Source organism: Haematobia irritans, chromosome 3, assembly GCF_050003625.1.
Source record: "Haematobia irritans isolate KBUSLIRL chromosome 3, ASM5000362v1, whole genome shotgun sequence".
In the NCBI taxonomy this organism is placed as follows: Eukaryota; Metazoa; Arthropoda; class Insecta; order Diptera; family Muscidae; genus Haematobia; species Haematobia irritans.
The window spans coordinates 187,585,531-187,608,940 of NC_134399.1; the positions used below are offsets into that span (position 1 = coordinate 187,585,531).

The window sequence follows — 23,410 nt, forward strand, 5'->3', positions numbered from 1 at the left end:
AGTGTCACTTACGAGTCTGTGGTAGCGATGAGCATGAAATGAAACTTTGAAATGATGACAGGTTATGTTTCCTATGAGTGATTAACAATTGAAATTTGTCCTCAAGGCTATTTATAGAAACGCAACAATAGCACTCATTATCATAATTTATTATCGCTTTAAATTTTTGAAATAAAATAAAGGCACTACAAATTCATCAACACGTTACGTTTTAATAACTGTATGAAATATACACTGCGTTATCGATAAAAACAGCTGTTTATGACATTTTGCGTTTTGGACGTGTGTGTTTGTATAATGTCAAATAATTTCTAGTTTGTGGTTTGAACTGCATGTTTTTTAATTGAGAAATTTCGACCAAAAACATTAAAAGTTTGGTTGATTTGAAATATACACAGTGGAAAACAGTTCTTTATAGGAACTATGGGTGAAGAGAAAGATGTGGAAAATAAAGAATCTGGCTCCAAAGAGGAGGAAGAAGTGGTGGATCCTGCTGATGTGGAACGTCAGGAAAAAGAAGAACTTAATGCCTTCCTTACTGAATTGAAGGCTAAAATTACGGCCAAGTCCCATTTACGATATGAAAATACAAATTTCGATTTGCCTGAAGAATCCTACTTCGCCCGCCTAGATTCTAGTCTTAAGCGTAATACGGCCTTTGTGAAGAAATTGAAACAATTTACGGCAGCTCAGCTGGACTCATTGATGAAAGATATGAAAGGTCTCAATTTAAGCAAATACATATCGGAAATATGTTCAGCTTTATCGGAAGCCAAAATAAAAATGACCGATGTTCCTGCTGTAGTTATATTATGCTCCAAATTGCATCAAACATATGCTGACTTTGATAACGAATTTTTTGAGGCATGGCAAAAGACCTTGCAGTTGAAACCAGGCGAAAAGATAGCAAATGCTAGTAAGTTGAGGGTGGACCTAAGACTTTTTGCAGAACTTGTTAGTTCGGCTGTGATCAATAGCAAGCAGGGCTTGGGTTTGCTAGGAAATGTTCTCACCAATGTCATATCCCAGGACAAAGAAGATCATAGTAATTTCTCCATAATTCTGTCATTTTGTCGTCATTGCGGGGAAGAATATGCTGGCCTAGTACCTACAAAAATGATTAATTTGGGAAAAAAATACGGAGAACAAATACCAAAATCTGATTTTTTGGCTCCAGATAAACAACAGAATTTGAAGAATCTCTTAAAGGATTACTTCAAGTATCTATGTAAATATTTGCTCTCAGAACAGTCAGAACTTATGAATATGACCAATAATTTAAAAAAGGCCATGGCATCCAAGGGTAAGTCAGATTGTCGATATGATTTTGTGGTTTTATTTTATGAGTTTTTTTTTTTATTTTCTTTCAAGGTGAAATCTCTACCAAAACTAAGGAGAAATGTGAACTAATGCAAGCCAATTTTGATAAACTTTTATCATCGGCCCAAACTCTTTCGGATTTATTGGATGAACCATTACCAGAATTGGCTAAAGAAATTGAGACTTGTAATCCGGGTGCTGTCATAGAAAATATGATGGATGAAGCTGCCTTGGGAGAGCTGGATCCATGGGGAGATGAAGAAACCAAAAGTTTCTATGTAGATTTGCCAGATCTAAGGCAATTTTTACCGAATTTTTCAGCTCCCAAAGTAGATCCGGAACAAATAGAGGACACCTCGGTTATGACCGAAGAAGCTCTGGATGCTGAAATTGATAATGATTTGGAATTAGATGATCCACCATCATCAGCCTCCGATCCGGCCAATGACAAAGAAGATAAAGATTTGGATGATGGTGGTGCAGGAGCCTTGCCCGATAAAATTGGCAATGCCCTAATGGAGGCGGGACGTATGAGTAATCAATCGATTGGTTCAATTAAACAGCAGTTTGCCCAATTCTTGAAGAATCTTAACAATTGCGTCAATAAGGAACTCATCGATTCGGCGGCCATAGAATTTCTACTTAATTATAATACAAAAAATAATCGTAAAAAATTGACAAAATCCATATTTGCGGTGCACAGGTAAGATGGGAGGGGCTTGTAGATATTTTTTTACAAAATTTTAAATTGAATTTAATGAATTTGTCTTTATAGGAATCGTTTGGATTTATTACCTTTCCTATCACGTTTCGTGGCCATTGTTAATCTATGTAACACCGATGTTGCTCTTGACTTATCCGATCTTTTGCGTAAAGAATTCAAATGGCATATACGCATGAAAAACCAATTGAATATTGAATCGAAAATCAAAATTGTTCGCTTCATGGGTGAAATGGTTAAATTTGGTCTTCTAAAGAAATTCGATGCCCTTAGCTGTTTGAAAATATTGCTGCGAGATTTCCAGCATCATCAAATCGAAATGGCTTGTGCTTTTGTAGAAGTGGCGGGAGTGTATCTTTATAATTGCAAAGATACACGATGGCTAATGAACACATTTCTCGATCAAATGTTACGTCTAAAAACCGCTACTGCTTTGGACTCCCGGCATGCTGCCCAAGTTGAGAATGTTTATTACCTTGTTAAACCCCCAGAAACGGTTAAGCAGGATGTGGTGCTGAGGCCACCCATTCATGAGTATATACGGCATATGATATTCGAAGAATTGAATAAACAAAATGTAGAGCGTTCTATTAAAATGTTGAGACGCATTAATTGGAATGATCCCACCGTTAGCAGTTATGTCATCAAATGTTTATCCAAGGCATATCTTTTGCGTTTCCCTCTCATTCGTTGTTTGGCCGATTTACTCTCTGGCCTAAGTTCATATCAGGAGAAGGCAGTGACTATGGTTATTGACAATGTTTTCGAAGACATTAGGGCGGGATTGGAAATCCATTCACCTAAATTGGCTCAACGTCGTATAGCCATGGCAAAGTACTTGGGAGAACTTTATAATTACAAATTGGTGGAATCCACCAATATCTTAAACACTTTATACTCGATTATATCATTGGGTGTATCGACAGAAGAGGGTGTTATATCGCCCTTGGATCCCCCGGATAGTTTGTTCCGTTTGAAATTGGCATGTGTACTACTGGACACTTGTGGTCCTTACTTTACAAGTTCGGCCAGTAAACAAAAGTAAGGATTTGGGAATATCTACAAACATTTTCAATATTTTTGATATATTTTTATAAATTCTTTTGCAGATTGGATTACTTTTTAGTTTTCTTCCAACATTACTATTGGTATAAAAAATCCAATCCCATCTTTAGTAGGGTTCAAGATACTCATGATTTGTTTCCCATTCTGGTGGATCATATGTATCGTGATTGTTTGGCTAATGTAAAGCCCAAACTAAAGCTCTATAAAAATCTAGAGCAAGCAAAAGAAGCCATAGAAAAGTTGCAAGAGAAACTGTATCCACAGCTGAAGGAAATTACGGCCCAGAATGCAACGGATGATTCAAACAGTTTACATCCTATACCAGAAGATAGTGAATTTGATGAGGGAGTATGTGCTCTAAGTAATAACCAGTTTTCAAAAAATTGTTATGTTCTTTTGTGTATTTTCAGGCCAGTGATGACTCATCCTCCGAAATGGATCGTAGGCCTCGTGATGAGGCTCATGATGATGATGATGGTGCCAATCAAGCCAATACCACCGATTGGACTGAAAATGAGGGTATGCCAGAAGATGAATGTATAGTTGCCCCCAAAGCTCCAGAAAAAACTAAAGAAGATTTGGAATTTGAACAAATGTTTGAAAAAATGGCCCAAGATTCATATCAAGAGCGACTAAAGGAAACTGTGAAACCCAATACAAAAGATATACCCGTACCAATGATGGTTCGTAATAATAAGAAATCATATGAACAAATCTCTTCCATGCCCACCGGGGCCCCTTCATCATCACAACAGACCACACCTACGGCATCAGGTGATGCGATCAAGCCCTCATCCTCAAGTTCTGCCGCTCCAGGACCCATCAATTTCGTTTTGATGGTACGTGGTGGTAAAGGAGGCAAACAACAATTTAAACAATTTGTTGCTCCCTCAGATTCTCAATTGGCCATAAATTTGAAATTGCAAGAAGAAAAAATACGCGAAGAAAAGGAAAAAGTTAAACGCCTAACATTGAATATAACCGAACGCATTGAAGAGGAAGATTATCAAGAATCTTTAATGCAATCGCAACGTAGCAATCAAACAAATCTCTATGCCCGGCCCAGTAAACCGAAATTCAAACATCAAAAGGGGGCTCCCGATGTCGATTTGATTTTCCATTGACAATGATAAAATACTCTAAAATCACTATGGAGATTTGTGTTACTTCCGACAAACCAGAATGGGGGATGGGGGTCTCTCGCATGTACGCCTTTTCATCCTTCCGCCTGGACTTTCAAGGCAGAATTTCGCATTAGATCAAGTGCTGTATGCGCTTGTGGCAAGTTGCATTGATTCTCAATACTCAAGCCTTGAATTATGACTACATAAGTATGGATGGCATGCTGCAGTTAATTTTACACTCCACCACCACCACCACCACCACACTACCATCATTTTTAAATGATATAAAAAAATCGTAATCTATAATTATTCTACATCTCTATCATCGTCCTTCTTTTTTTGTAGAATGTAGATTGAGATAGAGTTTTTGTTACAGCTGTCGTTTTAATAATTTTCAGTGAAATAAAAACTATAAAATAAATATTTTTTTTTCATTGATTTAATATAGGAGAAGGAAGTTTAAACATGCGAAAGTAAATGCGCTGGAAATATAAATACAGGGATTTATGGCTAGCAAAAATTTCGCTATATGTATGTAGGTACTTTTAAGCACTGTCTGTCCCTTAGCGAAATTTTCCCTACCCTATGCTTTTCACAAAAGTTATATTTTTTTTAATGGATTATTAAAAAAAAGTAACCGTGAAAAAATGTGATTTTAGCGGCTAAACTAGATCTTAATATCCACCTTTAAACCTTTCGACCCCGAATTTTTATAGGTATCGCTAAATTTTCTTTACTTTTAATCATGTTGAAATCATTTAAGAAGCATCTAGTCAAAATTTCGGGTCGCCACGACCATTTGTGTAGGCGGTAGAGAATGTTGCCTGTGGGCAATTGTGTGAAAATAGTTTGTTTTGTAATGATAGACGTATTACGTTTTATTGGATTTTTTAAAGTTTTTGTTATTTTACACACACTTAGGTGCACAGGTGAGTGGAATTTCACTCACGCTCAAACACATTCACGAAGAAATATTTGTACTCACGCACGCCATGTGGGTAGGAATTCACGCTCACGCCAATTCCCGAAATGAAAAGTCATACTCGCGCACGCTCATATATGAGCAACGTTTATGCCTCACGCCTTCACACGATTCACAACAATTTTCGTAATTCACGACAAATCTCGTGATTCACGAATATTTTCGGAACACGAAAATTTTTGTGGCTCAATAAAATTCTCGTAATTCACGCTATTGAAATCTTAAGCGTAATTAAGTATGTAAAGGTGATTAAAATCGGTGTGCTTGAATTTAATCGTGAACGTGAATTTGTACGTGATTGTGACAATTTGAATTTTACTCACGCGCCACACATTTTTGGTTAGTCCCGTACAGGCACATACACGAGATTTCGTTTAAATTTCATTCACGGCTTCGCGTGAATCACGCGTGACCCACGAAAATGTTTTTTTAAGCCATGTCAATTTAACTGGCGGTGTAAAAAAATCAAAGTATCGATATCTATGGATTCCTCCCTTTTTACGATTCCTTCCAAATTCCCGCCTGTACTGCAGATATGTTTTCCACATCATCGCGGAATTTCTCGTCACTGGGACATCCCAATCGAAGTTCAAAATTTGTTCAAAATCATTGTTTTTCAAACCTTTTTTTCTAGGTCTTATGTCCAAAAATATGTAATTTTACTACCACAATTACCCAAAGTTGCCCACAGGCAAATTTTTAATTTAAAAAATTTCTCATCTGTTGTTTTTTTTTGCAATTCTAAGATTTGACTTCCAGAAATATTTTATTTGACATGTACTACAACAGATTTAATAAAAACGTTCAACATTTTTGTTGTATTTTTTGAAAAAAGTCACATGTATAAAAACCTCTTTTTAAATTCGCATATATTTTTTTCTTGAGCCACGTGAGTACCCTGCCAACATTTTTTGAATTTGGGGACTCTTTTGAGAATCCCCACTACGTCGAAAACAATCATATACGACATCAAAAACTCGTCGGAAAAGCGCCGTCACTATTGAGAAGTTGTACCACGCCAAGTTACTACAAAAATGTTTCGCATGAGTGCAATTATTAGGTGCCTTTATAGATCAATTTAGAACGACGCCAATAAGGGACCCTCCAAACAATCAGAAAAAGTGCATTTTAAGATAGTTGTAAAAGAATCATTGTGGTCGAGTAAAACACGTTTGTTTAGATATTTATTAATTTGATTAAACATTTACAAATTCTTAAAAATATTACATTTATACCACTATCACATTACATTTAACATAATTTTTGGCATTAATGATGATGTTGAGTTACAAGTAGCGAGTTACATGTTGCTGCGTCTATCAACCAGTGTTTTTATTCCATGGAGGCAGCGTGTCTGTAAAATATCTGAAAAACAATCACTTTATTCCATTTGGAAAATCACCAAATTGTTCACCAATATACCTTTCACATTTTTAAGCGTATAATCTATGTTTTCAGAACTTTATTTTCGTTTTTATTTAATTAAAATATAACAAGCTGGTTGCGCTTGGCGTTTCACAAAAAAATGGCTTTTTTTGACAGTAGGGATGGCAAATTACTTGCATGTACTTTTTGATGTACCTTTTCATGATGGTTGAAGTGACATTTACGAGTCTGTGGTAACGATGAGGTTGAAATGGAACTTTGAAATGCTGGCAGGGTATTAATGAAAAAATTTTTGCTAATTGACAACCAAATTAGCTGATTTGTCATTCAACTTGAAGAAAATACTTGTAGCTTTCGATACCGTTACAGTTTTATGAACAATAACAAAAACAACGATGACAGTAAGTCTCAAAACTCAAAAAGTTGCCCACAGGCATCTTTAGGGTCGAAAGGGTTAAGCGATTTGAGCGGCTAAACTGGAACTTAATACTCACCTTTAACGACAGATTTTTGCGTGAGTGTGATTCTTATCGTAAACGTGATTTTTTCGAGAAAGTGATGTTTAAGAAATTTTACTCACGAACATATTTGGCTTTCGCTCACGCATGACAAATTTTGTTTCAGTGCCAATCGTGTATTGCTTTGAATTTTTTCACGACTCACGTGATTCACACGTGTCACGCTCATACGAAACACATGGAGGACAGAGAATGAAGCCGACCCAGTTTTGTAGGCGGCGGCTGACACTAGATTTTTGCCTCTGACGGCGGCAGCTTGACGGCTAAGCAGACGTAAATTTGTCTATTCGGCGGCGGTCAATTATATATTAGGGCTGTTTTCTTTTATCACTGGATACCCTAGACCGTGAAGGACTAAAAGAAAACAAAGTACTCGTTTATCCAAGACATCTCAAAAAATATGCAACACTGTCATCACCTGTTTAAAAACAATCTCAGTATTTTTAATGTATGAAATGCTCCAATGAGTAATAAATAGTTACTGCTGCGATTATTTACGACACCCCTGCCAGCATTTCAAAGTTCCATTTCAACCTCATCGTTACCACAGACTCGTAAATGTCACTTCAACCATCATGAAAAGGTACATCAAAAAGTACATACATGTATTTTGCCATCACTACTTTTACAAAAGCCATTTTATTTTTTGTGAAACGCCAAGCGCAACCAGCTTGTTATATTTTAATTAAATAAAAACGAAAATAAAGTTCTGAAAACATAGATTATACGCTTAAAATTGTGAAAGGTATATTGGTGAACAATTTGGTGATTTTCCAAATGGAATAAAGTGATTGTTTTTCAGATATTTTACAGACACGCTGCCTCCATGGAATAAAAACACTGGTTGATAGACGCAGCAACATCTAACTCGCTACTTGTAACTCAACATCATCACCCTGCCAGCATTTCAAAGTTCCATTTCAACCTCATCGTTACCACAGACTCGTAAATGTCACTTCAACCATCATGAAAAGGTACATCAAAAAGTACATGCAAGTAATTTGCCATCCCTACTGTTAAAAAAGCCATTTTTTTGTGAAACGCCAAGCGCAACCAGCTTGTTATATTTTAATTAAATAAAAACGAAAATAAAGTTCTGAAAACATAGATTATACGCTTAAAATTGTGAAAGGTATATTGGTGAACAATTTGGTGATTTTCCAAATGGAATAAAGTGATTGTTTTTCAGATATTTTACAGACACGCTGCCTCCATGGAATAAAAACACTGGTTGATAGACGCAGCAACATGTAACTCGCTACTTGTAACTCAACATCATCATTAATGCCAAAAATTATGTTAAATGTAATGTGATAGTGGTATAAATGTTATATTTTTAAGAATTTGTAAATGTTTAATCAAATTAATAAATATCTAAACAAACGTGTTTTACTCGACCACAATGATTCTTTTACAACTATCTTAAAATTCACTTTTTCTGATTGTTTGGAGGGTCCCTTATTGGCGTCGTTCTAAATTGATCTATAAAGGCACCTAATAATTGCACTCATGCGAAACATTTTTGTAGTAACTTGGCGTGGTACAACTTCTCAATAGTGACGGCGCTTTTCCGACGAGTTTTTGATGTCGTATATGATTGTTTTCGACGTAGTGGGGATTCTCAAAAGAGTCCCCAAATTCAAAAAATGTTGGCAGGGCATTAATGCCAAAAATTATGTTAAATGTAATGTGATAGTGGTATAAATGCTATATTTTTAAGAATTTGTAAATGTTTAATCAAATTAATAAATATCTAAACAAACGTGTTTTACTCGACCACAATGATTCTTTTACAACTTAAAATGCACTTTTTCTGATTGTGTGGAGGGTCCCTTATTGGCGTCGTTCTAAATTGATCTATAAAGGCACCTAATAATTGCACTCATGCGAAACATTTTTGTAGTAACTTGGCGTGGTACAACTTCTCAATAGTGACGGCGCTTTTCCGACGAGTTTTTGATGTCGTATATGATTGTTTTCGACGTAGTGGGGATTCTCAAAAGAGTCCCCAAATTCAAAAAATGTTGGCAGGGACTGTACCACTTTGAATTTCTTGTTTTTTGATAAATTAGTCACAATAAAGTGCTATTGTGAATCGAAGATGCGTCACTTTATCAAAATACAATCTGGCAACATCGGCACGACTTGCACTGATAAGATGTTCTGGATAGAACCCCACCCAATAAACACAGGATGAGCGTTTTTCAAATGCAACAACTTTTCAGTTTGAGGGTAACTATAATTATCAACATGAATTTAACTTGACTTGAAACAGCTCATATTCAATACATCTTCAAATTGTTTGCGAATTACTTCCAATTTGCCAAAATGTTGACGAAATCTTTGAAAAGATGTTGAAGATAATATGAGAAAAGTTTGACAAAACACTACCCTAAAATGCAACGAAAAAACCATGTGGTTTTCAATACTTGTTTGTGCAACGAAGTTCGTGGTCAATTGAAAGAAATAAAAAACATTTTAGACAAAAAACTGAATTTACTCCAAATAGTTTGTAATAATATGTAAGTGAAAATAAAAAAATTAAATGAAACTTTAAGGAAGACACTAAATATATATCTCTTTGCCGAAGACTAAAATTATGGATTCTACGTTCTTGAAAACATTAAAAAGCTGACCGATGAAAAAATGTTGGACAATTAACTGGAACTGCTTCAAATAGTTTATACCCTGCCAGCATTTCAAAGTTCCATTTCATCTTCATCGCTACCACAGGCTCGTAAATGTCACTACAACCATCCTACTGTGATGGGGGGCAGCATATCATAAAGTACAAAATGTACTTCATACATGTATTTTACCATCACTACTTTTACAAAAGCCATTTTATTTTTTGTGAAACGCCAAGCGCAACCAGCTTGTTATATTTTATTTAAATAAAAACGAAAATAAAGTTCTGAAAACATAGATTTTACGCTTAAAATTGTGAAAGGTATATTGGTGAACAATTTTTGATTTTCCAAATGGAATAAAGTGATTGTTTTTCAAATATTTTACAGACACGCTGCCTCCATCGAATAAAAACACTGGCTGATAGACGCTGCAACATGTAACTCGCTACTTGTAACTCTACATCATCATTAATGCAAAAAATTATGTTAAATGTGATGTGATAGTGGTATAAATGTTATATTTTTAAGAATTTGTAAATGATTAATCAAATTAATAAATATCTAAACAAACGTGTTTTACTCGACCACAATGATTCTTTTACCACTATCTTAAATTGTGCTTTTTCTGATTGTTTGGAGGGTCTCTTATTGGCGTCGTTCTAAATTGATATATAAAGGCACCTAATAATTGCACTCATGCGAAACCTTTTTGTAGTAACTTGGCGTGGTACAACTTCTCAATAGTGACGGCGCTTTTCCGACGAGTTTTTGATATCGTATATGATTGTTTTCGACGTACTGGGGATTCTCAGAAGCGCCCCCAAATTCAAAAAATGTTGGCAGGGTAATAATTGGTAAGTCAATATGAACAATTAAATCAACACTTTAGAGAAGTCACTAAATTTAAATCTCATTGCAGAAAACTAAAATATTTAGATGCTGCATTCTTGGAAACATTAAGATGTTGACCAATGAAAAATGATGGTTGCTTATCGAAAAGAGAAAGTTTCCATAAATCAAAGTACAACGAATTAAACTTGGTATTTATGCTTTTCCATATCAACTGCTGGGTGATCATTCGCATCACGTCTATAGTTTAATTTACATCGCATCATCGGTTTAATTTGATATTTTGTGAATTGAAATTGCTGGAAATTTATTCTAACTCTCTAGTCATCAAGTTCCTTGCTAATTTTCGAATTTTAATGCGTTTTACAACAATTTTGTGACACCAACGTTCTTGAGGAATTTTGTGGTTTTCAATACATTTTGTGCCACGAAGTACGTGGTCAGTTATTTTTATTGACATAAGACTGAAATTAATCCAAAACGCTAATTATAATTGGTAAGTCAAAATAAAAAGTGAAATGAAAACGTAATGGAAATCACAAAACTCGATTGTTTTGCAGAAAACTAAAATCATTGGATGTTATATTCTTGGAAGATGTTGACCGGTGAAAACATGATGAAGGAAACAACAAAGAAAAGATTCGAGAAAACTTGCAAAGTGCAACCAATTAAAACAAAGTGCAACAATTCCTAAATCAAGAACTTCTGGATGAAAATGTGCATTACATCAATTTACATTCCGTCATCAGTTTGATATTTTGTGAATTCCTCTTGATGGAATCTATTCGAACACGCAGGCCAGCAAGTTCCTCGATAGTAATTATTTGAAATTGCCAGCATATTAATTAATAATTAATTAATTAATAGTTATGTGACACCAACATTATGGGGGAAATTGAATTATACATGAAACATGTTTAGGTTATTTAAAGTTGTATTGATAGTTTTATGGTGTTTTCTTTTCTGAAAAAAGTGCTTTACCTTCATTTTGTCTGTACAGAATGCGCATTTTTAAAATGTTACCAGAAACCTAAAAAAATGCTATCATTTCAGCGGGCAGAAAAGAATTCAAAGAAGGAAACAGGGCAATCGCAGCACTCTCGTTTGTTGGCAGTGCTGAAAATGCCCGTAATTTGCCTCTATGCGTGGCGCTATTTTCACAACAGAATTCGAAGCCTTTTCGCACTTTTGCCTGTTTTTTTAGAAAAGAACCTAAAGAGTACATTTTCCGGGCAAAATGCAAAAAAAGTGTGCATTTTTTACAAGAAAAGAAAACGCCATTAGTTATTAACCCCTTTAATAAGATAATTATGTTTTGATTGGTATTATAACAATTATTATTTTTATATATTATTAGTTATTTTTAATATTATTATATTTTTAATGAAAAAAATTAATAAAATTTACAAAATCAGAATTTTAGTGTTGACTAGAAATTTAGTGTTGACTTTCAGTAAAACCTGGAATTGACTTTCATGCAAATTGTGGTTAGAAAATATTCGCAGCAATGTTAATTTTTAATTGGTCTCACATTGAAAACTGTTTGAGAAATTATTGAGTAGCGATGCATTTCAATTTGAGGATTACAATTGAGAGATTATTGCTATTGTCTTGAATTTTACTGTTGAGGGTAATGTCTGTTTTTTGTTGAGAACGCGATTTTCTCAACAATTTCTCAACTTGAATATTACCCTAATCCTTTGAAAAAATGTTTGAAAAATTATTGCATTTTAGTATTTTTCAAACTTTTGTGTTTATTGGGCAGTGCAACGATCTTCTGGATAACTCATACAAATGTTGCATTCAGTGCTAAAAGCAAACAGCCCTATTATAAAATCAATTTGAGATTATCCGAATGAATATGAGATTAATTGTACTATCAATCGTAAATAAAAATTTACATTTCATTCAAAATTTCTGAGCTATATTTTTACAAAATTATTATAGCAACTTGATTATGGGTGCAAGGTTTAAAATTTTGGCAAAAAAATTTCAACAATAATTATAGCTTTTTCAGATATAAATCAACATTTTTGATTCATTTGCGGCTAAATTTGAGTCAAGATAAGTCGACATATTCGGCGGCGGCGTCGACTGGCAAACAATGGTCGGCGGCGGTTTCATTGAAGAAACGAAATCCCCGCAACCGATAAGAAAGAAGAAAAAAATTTTATGCGCTGCATTATCGACTTGCTACATTTTGTCCCCTTTACAACATCGACCAAAAATACCAAAGGATGTTGTCCCGGAAGTTGTTATCAATGGCATGTATATAAACGATTGATAACAACTTGCGGGACAACATACGCCCCCCCCCCCCCCCAAAGCACGGTGTGTAGCCTTTTCTACCCTTCAAGACCGGTGTGCAGCTCTAGCAAAATTTCCGCATTCATAAGAAATGCATTGCTATAGTTGCTAACGAAAATTGCGTGTGGCGTTGATACAATTGCTCACAATTTGATCCCATAAGAAAATTATGGTAAAAGTGTTATATGAAATGGAAATTTCGTTATGACGATGTTATTTGTTCCAGTACCTCTAAATAAATAAATGGTTATTTTTGTTCGATGCTGTAGAGGGGGCAAAATGTAACCAGTCGATAATGCAGCGCATAACATTTTCATTAGTACACATGTGTTGTTGTAACAGTTTTTAATGTTATTTCATCAATTTTGGTTCTATGCTTGTGTAGTTCAACTACCCTGCCAACATTTTTTGAATTTGGGGGCGCTTCTGAGAATCCCCAGTACGTCGAAAACAATCATATACGATATCAAAAACTCGTCGGAAAAGCGCCGTCACTATTGAGAAGTTGTACCACGCCAAGTTACTACAAAAAGGTTTCGCATGAGTGCAATTATTAGGTGCCTTTATATATCAATTTAGAACGACGCCAATAAGAGACCCTCCAAACAATCAGAAAAAGCACAATTTAAGATAGTGGTAAAAGAATCATTGTGGTCGAGTAAAACACGTTTGTTTAGATATTTATTAATTTGATTAATCATTTACAAATTCTTAAAAATATAACATTTATACCACTATCACATCACATTTAACATAATTTTTTGCATTAATGATGATGTAGAGTTACAAGTAGCGAGTTACATGTTGCAGCGTCTATCAGCCAGTGTTTTTATTCGATGGAGGCAGCGTGTCTGTAAAATATTTGAAAAACAATCACTTTATTCCATTTGGAAAATCAAAAATTGTTCACCAATATACCTTTCACAATTTTAAGCGTAAAATCTATGTTTTCAGAACTTTATTTTCGTTTTTATTTAAATAAAATATAACAAGCTGGTTGCGCTTGGCGTTTCACAAAAAATAAAATGGCTTTTGTAAAAGTAGTGATGGTAAAATACATGTATGAAGTACATTTTGTACTTTATGATATGCTGCCCCCCATCACAGTAGGATGGTTGTAGTAGTGACATTTACGAGCCTGTGGTAGCGATGAAGATGAAATGGAACTTTGAAATGCTGGCAGGGTAATAGCCAGATCAAGGAACTCTGCAACAAGGATGGGGTGTGTCCAGAGTGATCTGGTGGTGAGACGGGTAGGTTTAACCCTTGATTACACGTCAGCTACGCTGCTGTCAATCATTGATAAGTATGAAATGAGGCGGCTGAACTAGCCTGATCTTAGTTGGGCCAAAATTACCCTGGTCTGCCGTGGGAGGTCTCTCTCCTCCGGTGCTATGGGCGGCGTTCGGACTCCGAGAAAAGGATTAACCTTGTAGCTTCCCACCGCTTCAGCTACAGTATCCTCATGAATCCTGTTCAGACCTGTCTGGTATGCTGCCTGATCTAGAGGCTCTCTTTTGTAACGCTGGATTTCGGGCTATAGAAGGTGAAGATTAACCCTTACATTCCTGGGTGGGGGTTGTCTATCCACAAGAAGGTGATTTGGATGACAACTTCTATAGCAAACCAAGAGGTACTGCTGTGACAACATGTAATTGTGTCGACACACTGTGATGATCTTGGTCTCCGCATAAAGGTGATCCAGGGGTGTACTGCGGAGACATCCTGTTGCGGTTCTAAGGGCAGCGTTCTGACAGGTCTGTATGTTATTCCACTGCGTATCACTCGTTTGTCCACACTGGCGCTGCATAGTTTACCACTGACCGGCCAATTGCCTTATACGTAGTCAACAAGGTTTCTTTGTCGGCACCCCAAGTGCAGCCGGCAAGCGACTTGAGGACCTTGTTTCTACCGCGGAGCTTATCACAAATTGCAGTGGCATGGGCGGACGACTTAAAAAGGCTGTCGGCCGGCTGTTTGCTGGCAGCTGCATACCCAAACACTTGGTGAGAATTAACATCATAAATAAAACCTCCACTTGAATTCTAACCCATGTGTGTTACTCCTTTTTTTCTTCTGGGTTTGAATTATTGTGCTGGGTTATGATATCTCCTTCTTTGAGACATCATTCCCAACCATCATAACAAAGCGGTTTCGTTTAGCATTTGTATTCACCAGTGAATTATTGTGCTGGGTTATGATATCTCCTTGTTTGAGACATCATTCCCAAAACATCATAACAAAGCGGTTTCGTTTAGCATTTGTATCCACCAGTTCCCTCTGCTGACGTTACTCTTGTGGAACATAGTCTTCTCTGTGATACCTACATACAGTCCACAACAACAAAAAGAGTGTTTGGAGTCTTGTCCAGCCGTCTCTCTTGGTGCTCACCAATCCTCTCCTCACCCATATTTAAAGTTGGGGTTATGGGGGGATTGGTGACGACAACTGTTGTTAGAGAGCGAGAGAAGTGGACACCAATTCCTGGAATATAGTATGTGTGGACTGTATAACAGATTATGGGGGAGGCACTAGGAGAATTGTGCTAGATCAGTTTGTGGTATAAATTCTCAGTGAATGAGAAAAGATACCATCAAGTTTAGCAACACAGAGATAGGGAAAGATTTGGAAGTAAACGACAGGAGTTGCAATTTTGAAGTATGATTGGTTTATTTGGGGGTATGCTCACCGTTCGAGATATAGAGAACGGTGGTGTGTGGCTGCCGGCAAACATATTATCGGTTGCTGGGATTTCGTTTCTCCAAAGGAGAATGAAGCAGCCAGGTCGCGCCGCCGCCCAATATTATTTTTATAAAATTTTATTTCGTGGCGATTTGGCCCAATAAAATGTGCAAAATACATAAAAAACACATCACGGTTAAAAAATCTATTACTTATTTGGGTTAAAAAGTTTCTAACTTTGCGCACTATAGTTGTACACTTGGCCCACACCGAAAAAAAAACTACACAAAGGTTGTAACAGGTTGGCTGATAAGTCCCCGGTCTAACAAAGAAAAACACATTTTTTTTTGTCAAAATTCGTTTTTATTATTCAACATAGTTGCCTTCAAGAGCGATGCAACGATTATAACGACCTTCAAATTTTTTGATACCTTTTGGTAGTACTCCTTCGGTTTTGCCTCTAAATAGGCCTAAGTTTCGGCGATCACATCCTCTTTGCAGCCAAATTTTTTCCCTGCGAGCATCCTTTTGAGGTCTGGGGGCCAGATCTGCAGAAAACGGATGGTGGGGAAGCAATTCGAGGCCCAATTCAATGACTTGTGGCACGGTGCGTTGTCTTGGTGGAACAACACTTTTTTATTCTTCATATGAGGCCGTTTTGCCGCGATTTCGACCTTCAAACGCTCCAATAACGCCATATAATAGTCACTGTTGATGGGTTTTCCCTTCTCAAGATAATCGATAAAAATTATTCCATGCGCATCCCAAAAAACAGAGGCCATTACTTTGCCAGCGGACTTTTGAGTCTTTCCACGCTTCGGAGACGGTTCACCGGTTGCTGTCCACTCAGCGGACTGTCGATTGGACTCACGAGTGTAGTGATGGAGCCATGTTTCATCCATTGTCACATATCGACGGAAAAACTCGGGTGCTACGAGCTAATAGCTCCAAACACCGCTCAGCATCATCAACAAGTTGTTGTTTTTGGTCAAATGTGAGCTCGCGCGGCACCCATTTTGCACAGAGCTTCCGCATATCCAAATATTGATGAATGATATAACCAACACGTCCCTTTGATACCTTTAAGGTCTCTGCTATCTCGATCAACTTCATTTTACGGTCATTCAAAATCATTTTGTGGATTTTTTTGATGTAACCACCACTTTCGGGCGTCAACTGCGTTCACCGTCCTCCGTGCTCATTTCACCACGCTTGAATTTTGCATACCAATCAATTTTGTTGTTTATTTCCCTGGGGCAGAGTCCGGAAACTGATTATCAAGACAAGTTTTTGCTTCCACAATATTTTTTCCCTTCAGAAAACAGTATTTTATCAAAACACGAAATTCCTTTTTTCCATTTTTTTCACAATCACAAAAGTTGCTTGACAAAAGACGCTCTATCTCACAAACTAATTGACATACAGACGTCAAATTTTGAGACGAATCATTTGAAGGTTGGTACTATATAAAAATAATATGCATTTAATACTAGCGACGCCATCTATGTGTCAGACCGGGGACTTATCAGCCAACCTGTTATATAACTTAAGGTTAAAAGACCCTTTTACTATATGTGCAAATTCTGAATATACAAATAAAACAAGAAAATCATTTTGGTTGGGGTTTAAATTTTAATATATTTTTAAATGTTAATATTAATCAGTACAATTACACATTGACAATATAAAATAAAAAAAAATATATATAAGAACTTAAAAGCAAAATGTACAGAAATAGTAATTAAAAAATAAACAAAATAACTTAAATGTTAAAATTATATTTCTTAAGTATAATTAGAGAACAAACTATTTTGTTATAAGAAAAAAAGTACGGACACACAAAAATTGTAAATTAATTAAAGTTAATACAAAGTAACGAAGAGACGACGACGGCAATTGTGATTCATGAATCACAGGGCCGATTTATGATGTAGTAAGCAAATGTACTACTACAATGAAATTTCAAACAGAAATTAATTTAAAAAATAAAATAATACAAAAAAATGTTATGTGTTTTGGTCTAGTAATATTGCATAGATTTTGCGCGATTTGTTTTCTTTTTTAATTTATATGTATGCAATCCTTAAATATTCATCATCATCATATATATAATATTTCCAATTTGGCTAAAGGCATTTTGTGTTTCTCTTTATACGCGCATATATGTTTTAAAAACTTAGTTTACATTTAAGTTGTTGTTTTATGTTTTACTTAAAAACTAAAAATAGAAAATCGGCTTTATGTGTTTGCATTTTTCTTTGCTGTTTTTTTTTTTTGTTTAAGTTACAAAAAAGTACAAAATATATACTATTATGTAGTTTGTAAAAAACTCTCTAAAACTTGAGGCACATACTTAGTACTTTGTCAATAAAATGTTTTTGTAAATGATAGTTGAAGAAAAGTACAAAAAAAGGACAAGTAAAGAAATGGAGGGAGTGAAAATTTGTAAGTTTTAGAATAAATATAAAAGTAAGTTGGACATAGCTCATTTGGCAGTTAAGATTTCTAATGTTAATGTAAAAGAAAAAGAAAATTTTGTAACATAGAGACATTGCTTTTGAGGTTAAAGAAAAAACTTAGAACTCGTAGTATGTTATTGGGATTTTTCTTCTTATATGGCAAATTCGGTGATTCCATATCAGGTCTATGGAATTATTTAATTTTAGATTTATCTTCTATCTTGTAATCATTTATTTGCCAGCATACATTGGATTTTTGAAAGTCGATGTGGCTTGTTTATAAATAGGATTTTCACCCTGAAATTAGAAAAAAATTAGTAAATATTAAATAAAAGAAATATGCAAATATGTTAACTATATAAGGAAAGTAAAAAAAACAAATAGCCCAGGAAGCATGGCGACAACACGGTTCTCCCCTTCATACGTCCAATACATAGTTTCGTTTGTAATTCTATCGAAATGCATCCATATGTCGGTAAAACAATCTTCCCATACGTTTCTTGATGAAAAGGAATCTAAACAAGCCAACATATATGAGCCAACACTGTCACCAACATGCAAATGAAATTTTCGTCAATATAATGAAATTCCCATAAATTTTTAAAGAAAAATTTTGTTGCTTTTGGAGAAAAATTTAAGACACACTATATAAAGCTCATAGAAATTTCGCTACTAAATTTTTGTTATATGGTTATACTGAAACTAATTTTTTGACTTTTACACTGCAACCCGGAATACATTTTTTTGATCATGCGAAATGTATTGAGAATTTAGTTTTCATCGAAATTTTAAAATTTCCCCTTATAAGAAATAGGTTGCAAAAAAATTATAATTTGCGAAATGGTTAGCATGAATCTTCAATTACATGTAAATTTAAACCATATTTAATAACCTCTCAGTCATGCTAGCAACATATCCTAGTGTTGTACCACTTCGGTATTACATGCCGTTCGGTTTTAGCTGAAAACGAAGCCGCACAAGCCAACAGGAGATAGCTAACCATTACATTGCTTTGTTATTTTTGCTAGTGAACATTTCGTAATGAAAGAAACACATATTAAACTGCGTTATCGGCATGAAAACGTAGCTTTCATCAAAATGTGTATATCAGATACTTATCCTCCATATCGGATAAAAAATTCTCCATATCGGATAAAATATCCTCCATAGCCTCTCATAGGAAACATATGTCTACTAGAGGTGCTTACTGGAATTGGCACCAATATAAGTTTGTATAAAATTTCATGGGTATGCCACTGGAAACTTAATTAATGTGCCGATAATGAAATTTTACTTACTAGAAACCGTATTAATATTTTTGAAAAATTCAGATACCAACTGTAGTTTGTTTTTTTTATAAATAACTGAATTATTCTTCTGGAAATCGACCTTTGTTGACCTTCAAACTAAAACCAACAGGGCTTAAACTAGAGAAATTTCCGTAAGCCATTACAATCAATGTTTTAATTTTTAATTTTGTCTCCATATAAACAATTAAAAACTGCATTACCCTTACCCCCAACTCCGAATGGCATTTCACATTATGGTGAGACCATCTAGAGAAGCTTTGGAACACTTATCGGAACACTGCATTACTGAGGGGGCATTAGCCACTACTGAAAAACTTTTTGGGGTTCGGAATGAACACATGAAGCTTTGTATGCAAGGCGGGCATGCTAACCATTGCGCCACGGTGATCCCCAGAATTACAAAACACCGAGTTATCGACATGTAAACGATTCTATTGTAAAGCCCGGTATGCAGATAAATACATGCACCTCTAGCGGCAATTTTTTGCCTACCAATAACACAGTTTTTTGACATGTATTTTTTATGGAAGCAAAATGTACAACGTCGATAACAACGTCTTGTGAGTGAGGATTAATGATTACATGCCTGCACTTAGGGACTTCTTTGTCAACAGGAATCTGAAACTTTCTGCCCCTAAGTCGACAGCGACCATTTTCACATCGTGGACCGAGGAAGTGAACCTGGAACTCGATATCCACATACGTGACCAGAGTATCCCCACATGTAAGAACCCCAAGGTTCTTGGTGTGACGTTTGATAGTTTGTTCCTCTTTGGTAAACATGCGGAAATGGTAGCTAGAAACGTTGGGAGTAGAAACAAGATCCTGAAGGCATTGGCTGGTAGCACCTGGGGGAAAGATAAAGAGACGATACAAAAGACCTACGAGTCTATTGGTCGTCCCCTTATCGATTATGCGGCCCCTGTTTGGTCTACCAGTATTAGCGATACCCAATGGAGAAATCTTCAGACGGTGCAAAATACTGCGTTGCGGATTGTCACTGGGTGACACTCTAAGACACCAGAGCAGCATCTACAACATGAGGCCAAAATGCTATCGGTTAGGCAACATTGCACCCTCCTCACCCAACAGCACCTGATAAAGTGCAGGAGTGTAAACCACCCAAACCACGCCACTTCCAGAAGGGTACCAACCGAAAGGGGCAAGCCCATTCGATTTGATTTTAGGAAAGATATACGGTCAATAGAAAATATGATCGGCGATGACAGTGATGAGGGAATAAGGACGGCATGGAGGGCGGCACACACGGCAGCGGTTCAGAAGGCAATTGACTCCTACCAGTACAGCGTTGTACTGGGGGGAAGACCACCACCAATCAGCGACGATGAGAGACGGCTTCCTGGAGAAACCAGGTCGGTGCTATCTCAGCTAAGATCGGGGATCTCCAGGTACTTGAATAGTTACCTCTCCCGTCTGAACCCAGCAATCCAGGATGTTTGCCCGAATTGTGGACAATCGCCTCACATCACGAGGCATCTCTTCGCGTGTCCTGCTAAGCCAACAGACCTGACACCTACTTCACTCTGGAATCACCCAATAGTGGCAGCTCGCTTCCTCGAACTGGATGTTGATGCTTAAATGTCATATCCCTAATAATTTGTTTGTTTTGTCTTTTCCTTGTTTGTCTATTTTCATACATAAATTCCCATGGGCTACAACAACAACGTCTTGTGAAATTATCATTGGTAAATGCATTTCTTATCGGTAGCAGAAATTTCTTACAAACAAAACAAAACTATCAATTTCATCTAAATCGATAACACGGTTCCTGGGTAAAGAGTTTTAGTTGTTTGCAACAGAAAACATAAATATAACAAAAATATCGATTTCATCTAAACGAAAGAAATCGATAACAAGGTTCCTACAAAATGTATGGGGTTTAGATTCGTACTGGACTATAAAACAATAATCAATTTTATTCGAAACGAATTTTTTCGAATGAATTTGTTCATAAACCAAAAATATCTATTTCATTTAAACAAAAGTAGTTCATTTCGAATTTAAGAATTCTATGTTAAAACTCCTTTATATATTTTACTTACAGTATCCCATTTGGCATTCATGCGTTCCTTCTCAAATCTGGCAAATTCACGACGATCATGAATGGTTGTCAACAATTTCCATAGCAACAAAATGGCCAAACCGACCAAAACAATGGCGGCAATAACACCCAACACAATACCCAACATGAACACTTTCGGGGGGCATTCACGTTCTGTTTGGGCAACAACAACAATTTTGTTATCTTCTTCACGATATTTGAATTTGAATTTACAATCGTATTCATCATAGAATATGCAAAGATGTTCGCCTTTGCTTTCATCGATTTCGACCTTATCGACTTCGGTAGGTGTGAATAGAGTACAATTTGTACGGCAATCTTCGGGTTCTTTAAGGGGTCCAGTACGATATACTTGACATTGGACACAGTCTTTTAGTTCATGGCAACGACCAGAGCAGGTGGGACAATATTCACAGTGATCGCCTGAGAAACGGCCTTCATCGGTGGATTTACATCTGAAAAAGAAACGGAAACAAAATGGAATTTTAGTTTGATTTACATATACTCTCTCTCTCTCTCTCTTTGGCTAACATCCTTAGAAAAAAATCAAAAGTCGATTAGTCGAAAATGAAGATTACAAACCCAGCAAAAAAAGCGTCGCCAAAAAACTAATGAAAATGTTCTTTTTGGATCCAGAAGTGGTGCAAAATTGACGCAGAAGCGATGAATTTAACATGGGTTTGTTATAGGACGGAAGTCCTATAACAACAGCCGGTGCATTGAATTTGCATCACTTCTTTGGATGTGATCCGAATTCAATGTTTTGGATGTAAATTAAAAAATTCTGTGATATTTTTTTAAATAAATAATTTCTATAATTTTTTATAATTTGACCTCAAATATTTTTAAAAATTCACAATTTTTTCAGATTGGCTTTAGCACTTTTTCCGACAAAATGTAAATAATTTGTACCATCATTTTATGAATTCTTAAACTGTTTTTAGCCAATTTGAAACAAAAAAAGTTAAAATTACCTATTAAAAATATTAAAAAAGCATGATATAAAAAATTGAATGAAAAGAACTTCCTGTGTAGATGAAATAAAGAACATCATTCGGAGTACATTTTATGGAAGTGCTTTTAAAGTTGTGCCTTTGGAAAAACTTCCAATTTTTTTTTTGCTGGGAAGATATAATTTTGATTTTGGTATATTAATAATAGTTTTAAACTTTTTAAAAATTTTTTACATCGACCTTCGCGCTTTCAACTCTTCGAATTGTCAACTATTTGAAATTTTGGAAAAGCTCTACAACCGACGTCTTGTTGGTATAGAATCGGTTTCTATTTGACAAGAAGTCGATTTTCAAATACTATAAATTCCATTAATCTCATTCGAAAATTTTCCGTTTCCATTTGACAAAATGTCGATCTTCAAAAACTACAAATTTCATTAATGGTATTCGATAATTATAAAAAGTGAACTTCTGTTCGACAAAAAAAAAATCGAAGTTTTGACAATGTAAATATTTAATTTTTGGTAAATATTTAATTAGCTGGGCAAGAGAAAAGATAACGCGTGGAAAAGCTCCACATCCGACTTCTTGCTGGTATAGAATCGGTTTCTATTTGACAAGAAGTCGATTTTCAAATACTATAAATTCCATTAATCTCATTCGAAAATTTTCCGTTTCCATTTGACAAAATGACGATCTTCAAAAACTACAAATTTCATTAATGGTATTCGATAATTATAAGAAGTGAACTTCTGTTCGACAAAAAAAATCGAATTTTTGACAATGTAAATATTTAATTTTTGGTAAATATTTAATTCGAGTTCTTGGTAAATATTTAATTCGAGTTCTTTAGAATTTCAAAAAATAAAAATTTCATTAGTCGATTTTTAACAAATAATCGTTTTTATACCCTCCACCATAGGATGGGGGTATATTAACTTTGTCATTCCGTTTGTAACACATCGAAATATTGCTCTAAGACCCCATAAAGTATATATATTCTGGGTCGTGGTGAAATTCT

The 23,410-nt window shown here is 35.5% G+C and overlaps 2 protein-coding genes and 3 long non-coding RNA genes across 6 annotated transcripts in view; 3 read left to right on the top strand and 2 right to left on the bottom strand.

The window, feature by feature from the left end:
* Positions 1–305: 305 nt before the first annotated feature.
* Upf2 (UPF2 regulator of nonsense mediated mRNA decay) lies at positions 306–4,651 on the top strand. The gene is made up of 5 exons (XM_075300607.1): positions 306–1,303; positions 1,372–2,023; positions 2,096–3,082; positions 3,151–3,454; positions 3,517–4,651. The coding sequence occupies exons 1-5, from the start codon at positions 424–426 to the stop codon at positions 4,228–4,230; spliced, it is 3,537 nt and encodes a 1,178-aa protein (XP_075156722.1). The 5' UTR covers positions 306–423; the 3' UTR covers positions 4,231–4,651.
* A 1,712-nt stretch (positions 4,652–6,363) lies between these two features.
* LOC142230326 (uncharacterized) lies at positions 6,364–6,849 on the bottom strand. Its single transcript, XR_012720654.1, has 2 exons — positions 6,635–6,849; positions 6,364–6,577 (listed from the first exon to the last, which is right to left on the bottom strand). It is a non-coding gene; the product is annotated as an uncharacterized LOC142230326 (long non-coding RNA).
* Positions 6,850–7,517: 668 nt separating this feature from the next.
* LOC142230247 (uncharacterized) lies at positions 7,518–8,499 on the top strand. The gene is made up of 3 exons (XR_012720622.1): positions 7,518–7,861; positions 7,919–8,248; positions 8,306–8,499. It is a non-coding gene; the product is annotated as an uncharacterized LOC142230247 (long non-coding RNA).
* Positions 8,500–10,670: 2,171 nt separating this feature from the next.
* Positions 10,671–11,507, top strand: LOC142229365 (uncharacterized). The gene is made up of 2 exons (XR_012720392.1): positions 10,671–11,091; positions 11,156–11,507. It is a non-coding gene; the product is annotated as an uncharacterized LOC142229365 (long non-coding RNA).
* A 5,689-nt stretch (positions 11,508–17,196) lies between these two features.
* Positions 17,197–23,410, bottom strand: part of mys (position-specific antigen beta subunit myospheroid) — a 54,246-nt gene continuing 48,032 nt past the window's right edge. For both annotated transcript variants that reach the window (XM_075300610.1, XM_075300609.1), the window contains exons 8-9: positions 21,417–21,891; positions 17,197–18,340 (exon numbers count right to left, since the gene is read on the bottom strand). In XM_075300610.1, the coding sequence (XP_075156725.1) occupies positions 18,275–18,340; positions 21,417–21,891 (541 nt within the window). In that variant the 3' untranslated portion in view covers positions 17,197–18,274. The remainder of the gene's footprint in view (positions 18,341–21,416; positions 21,892–23,410) is intronic.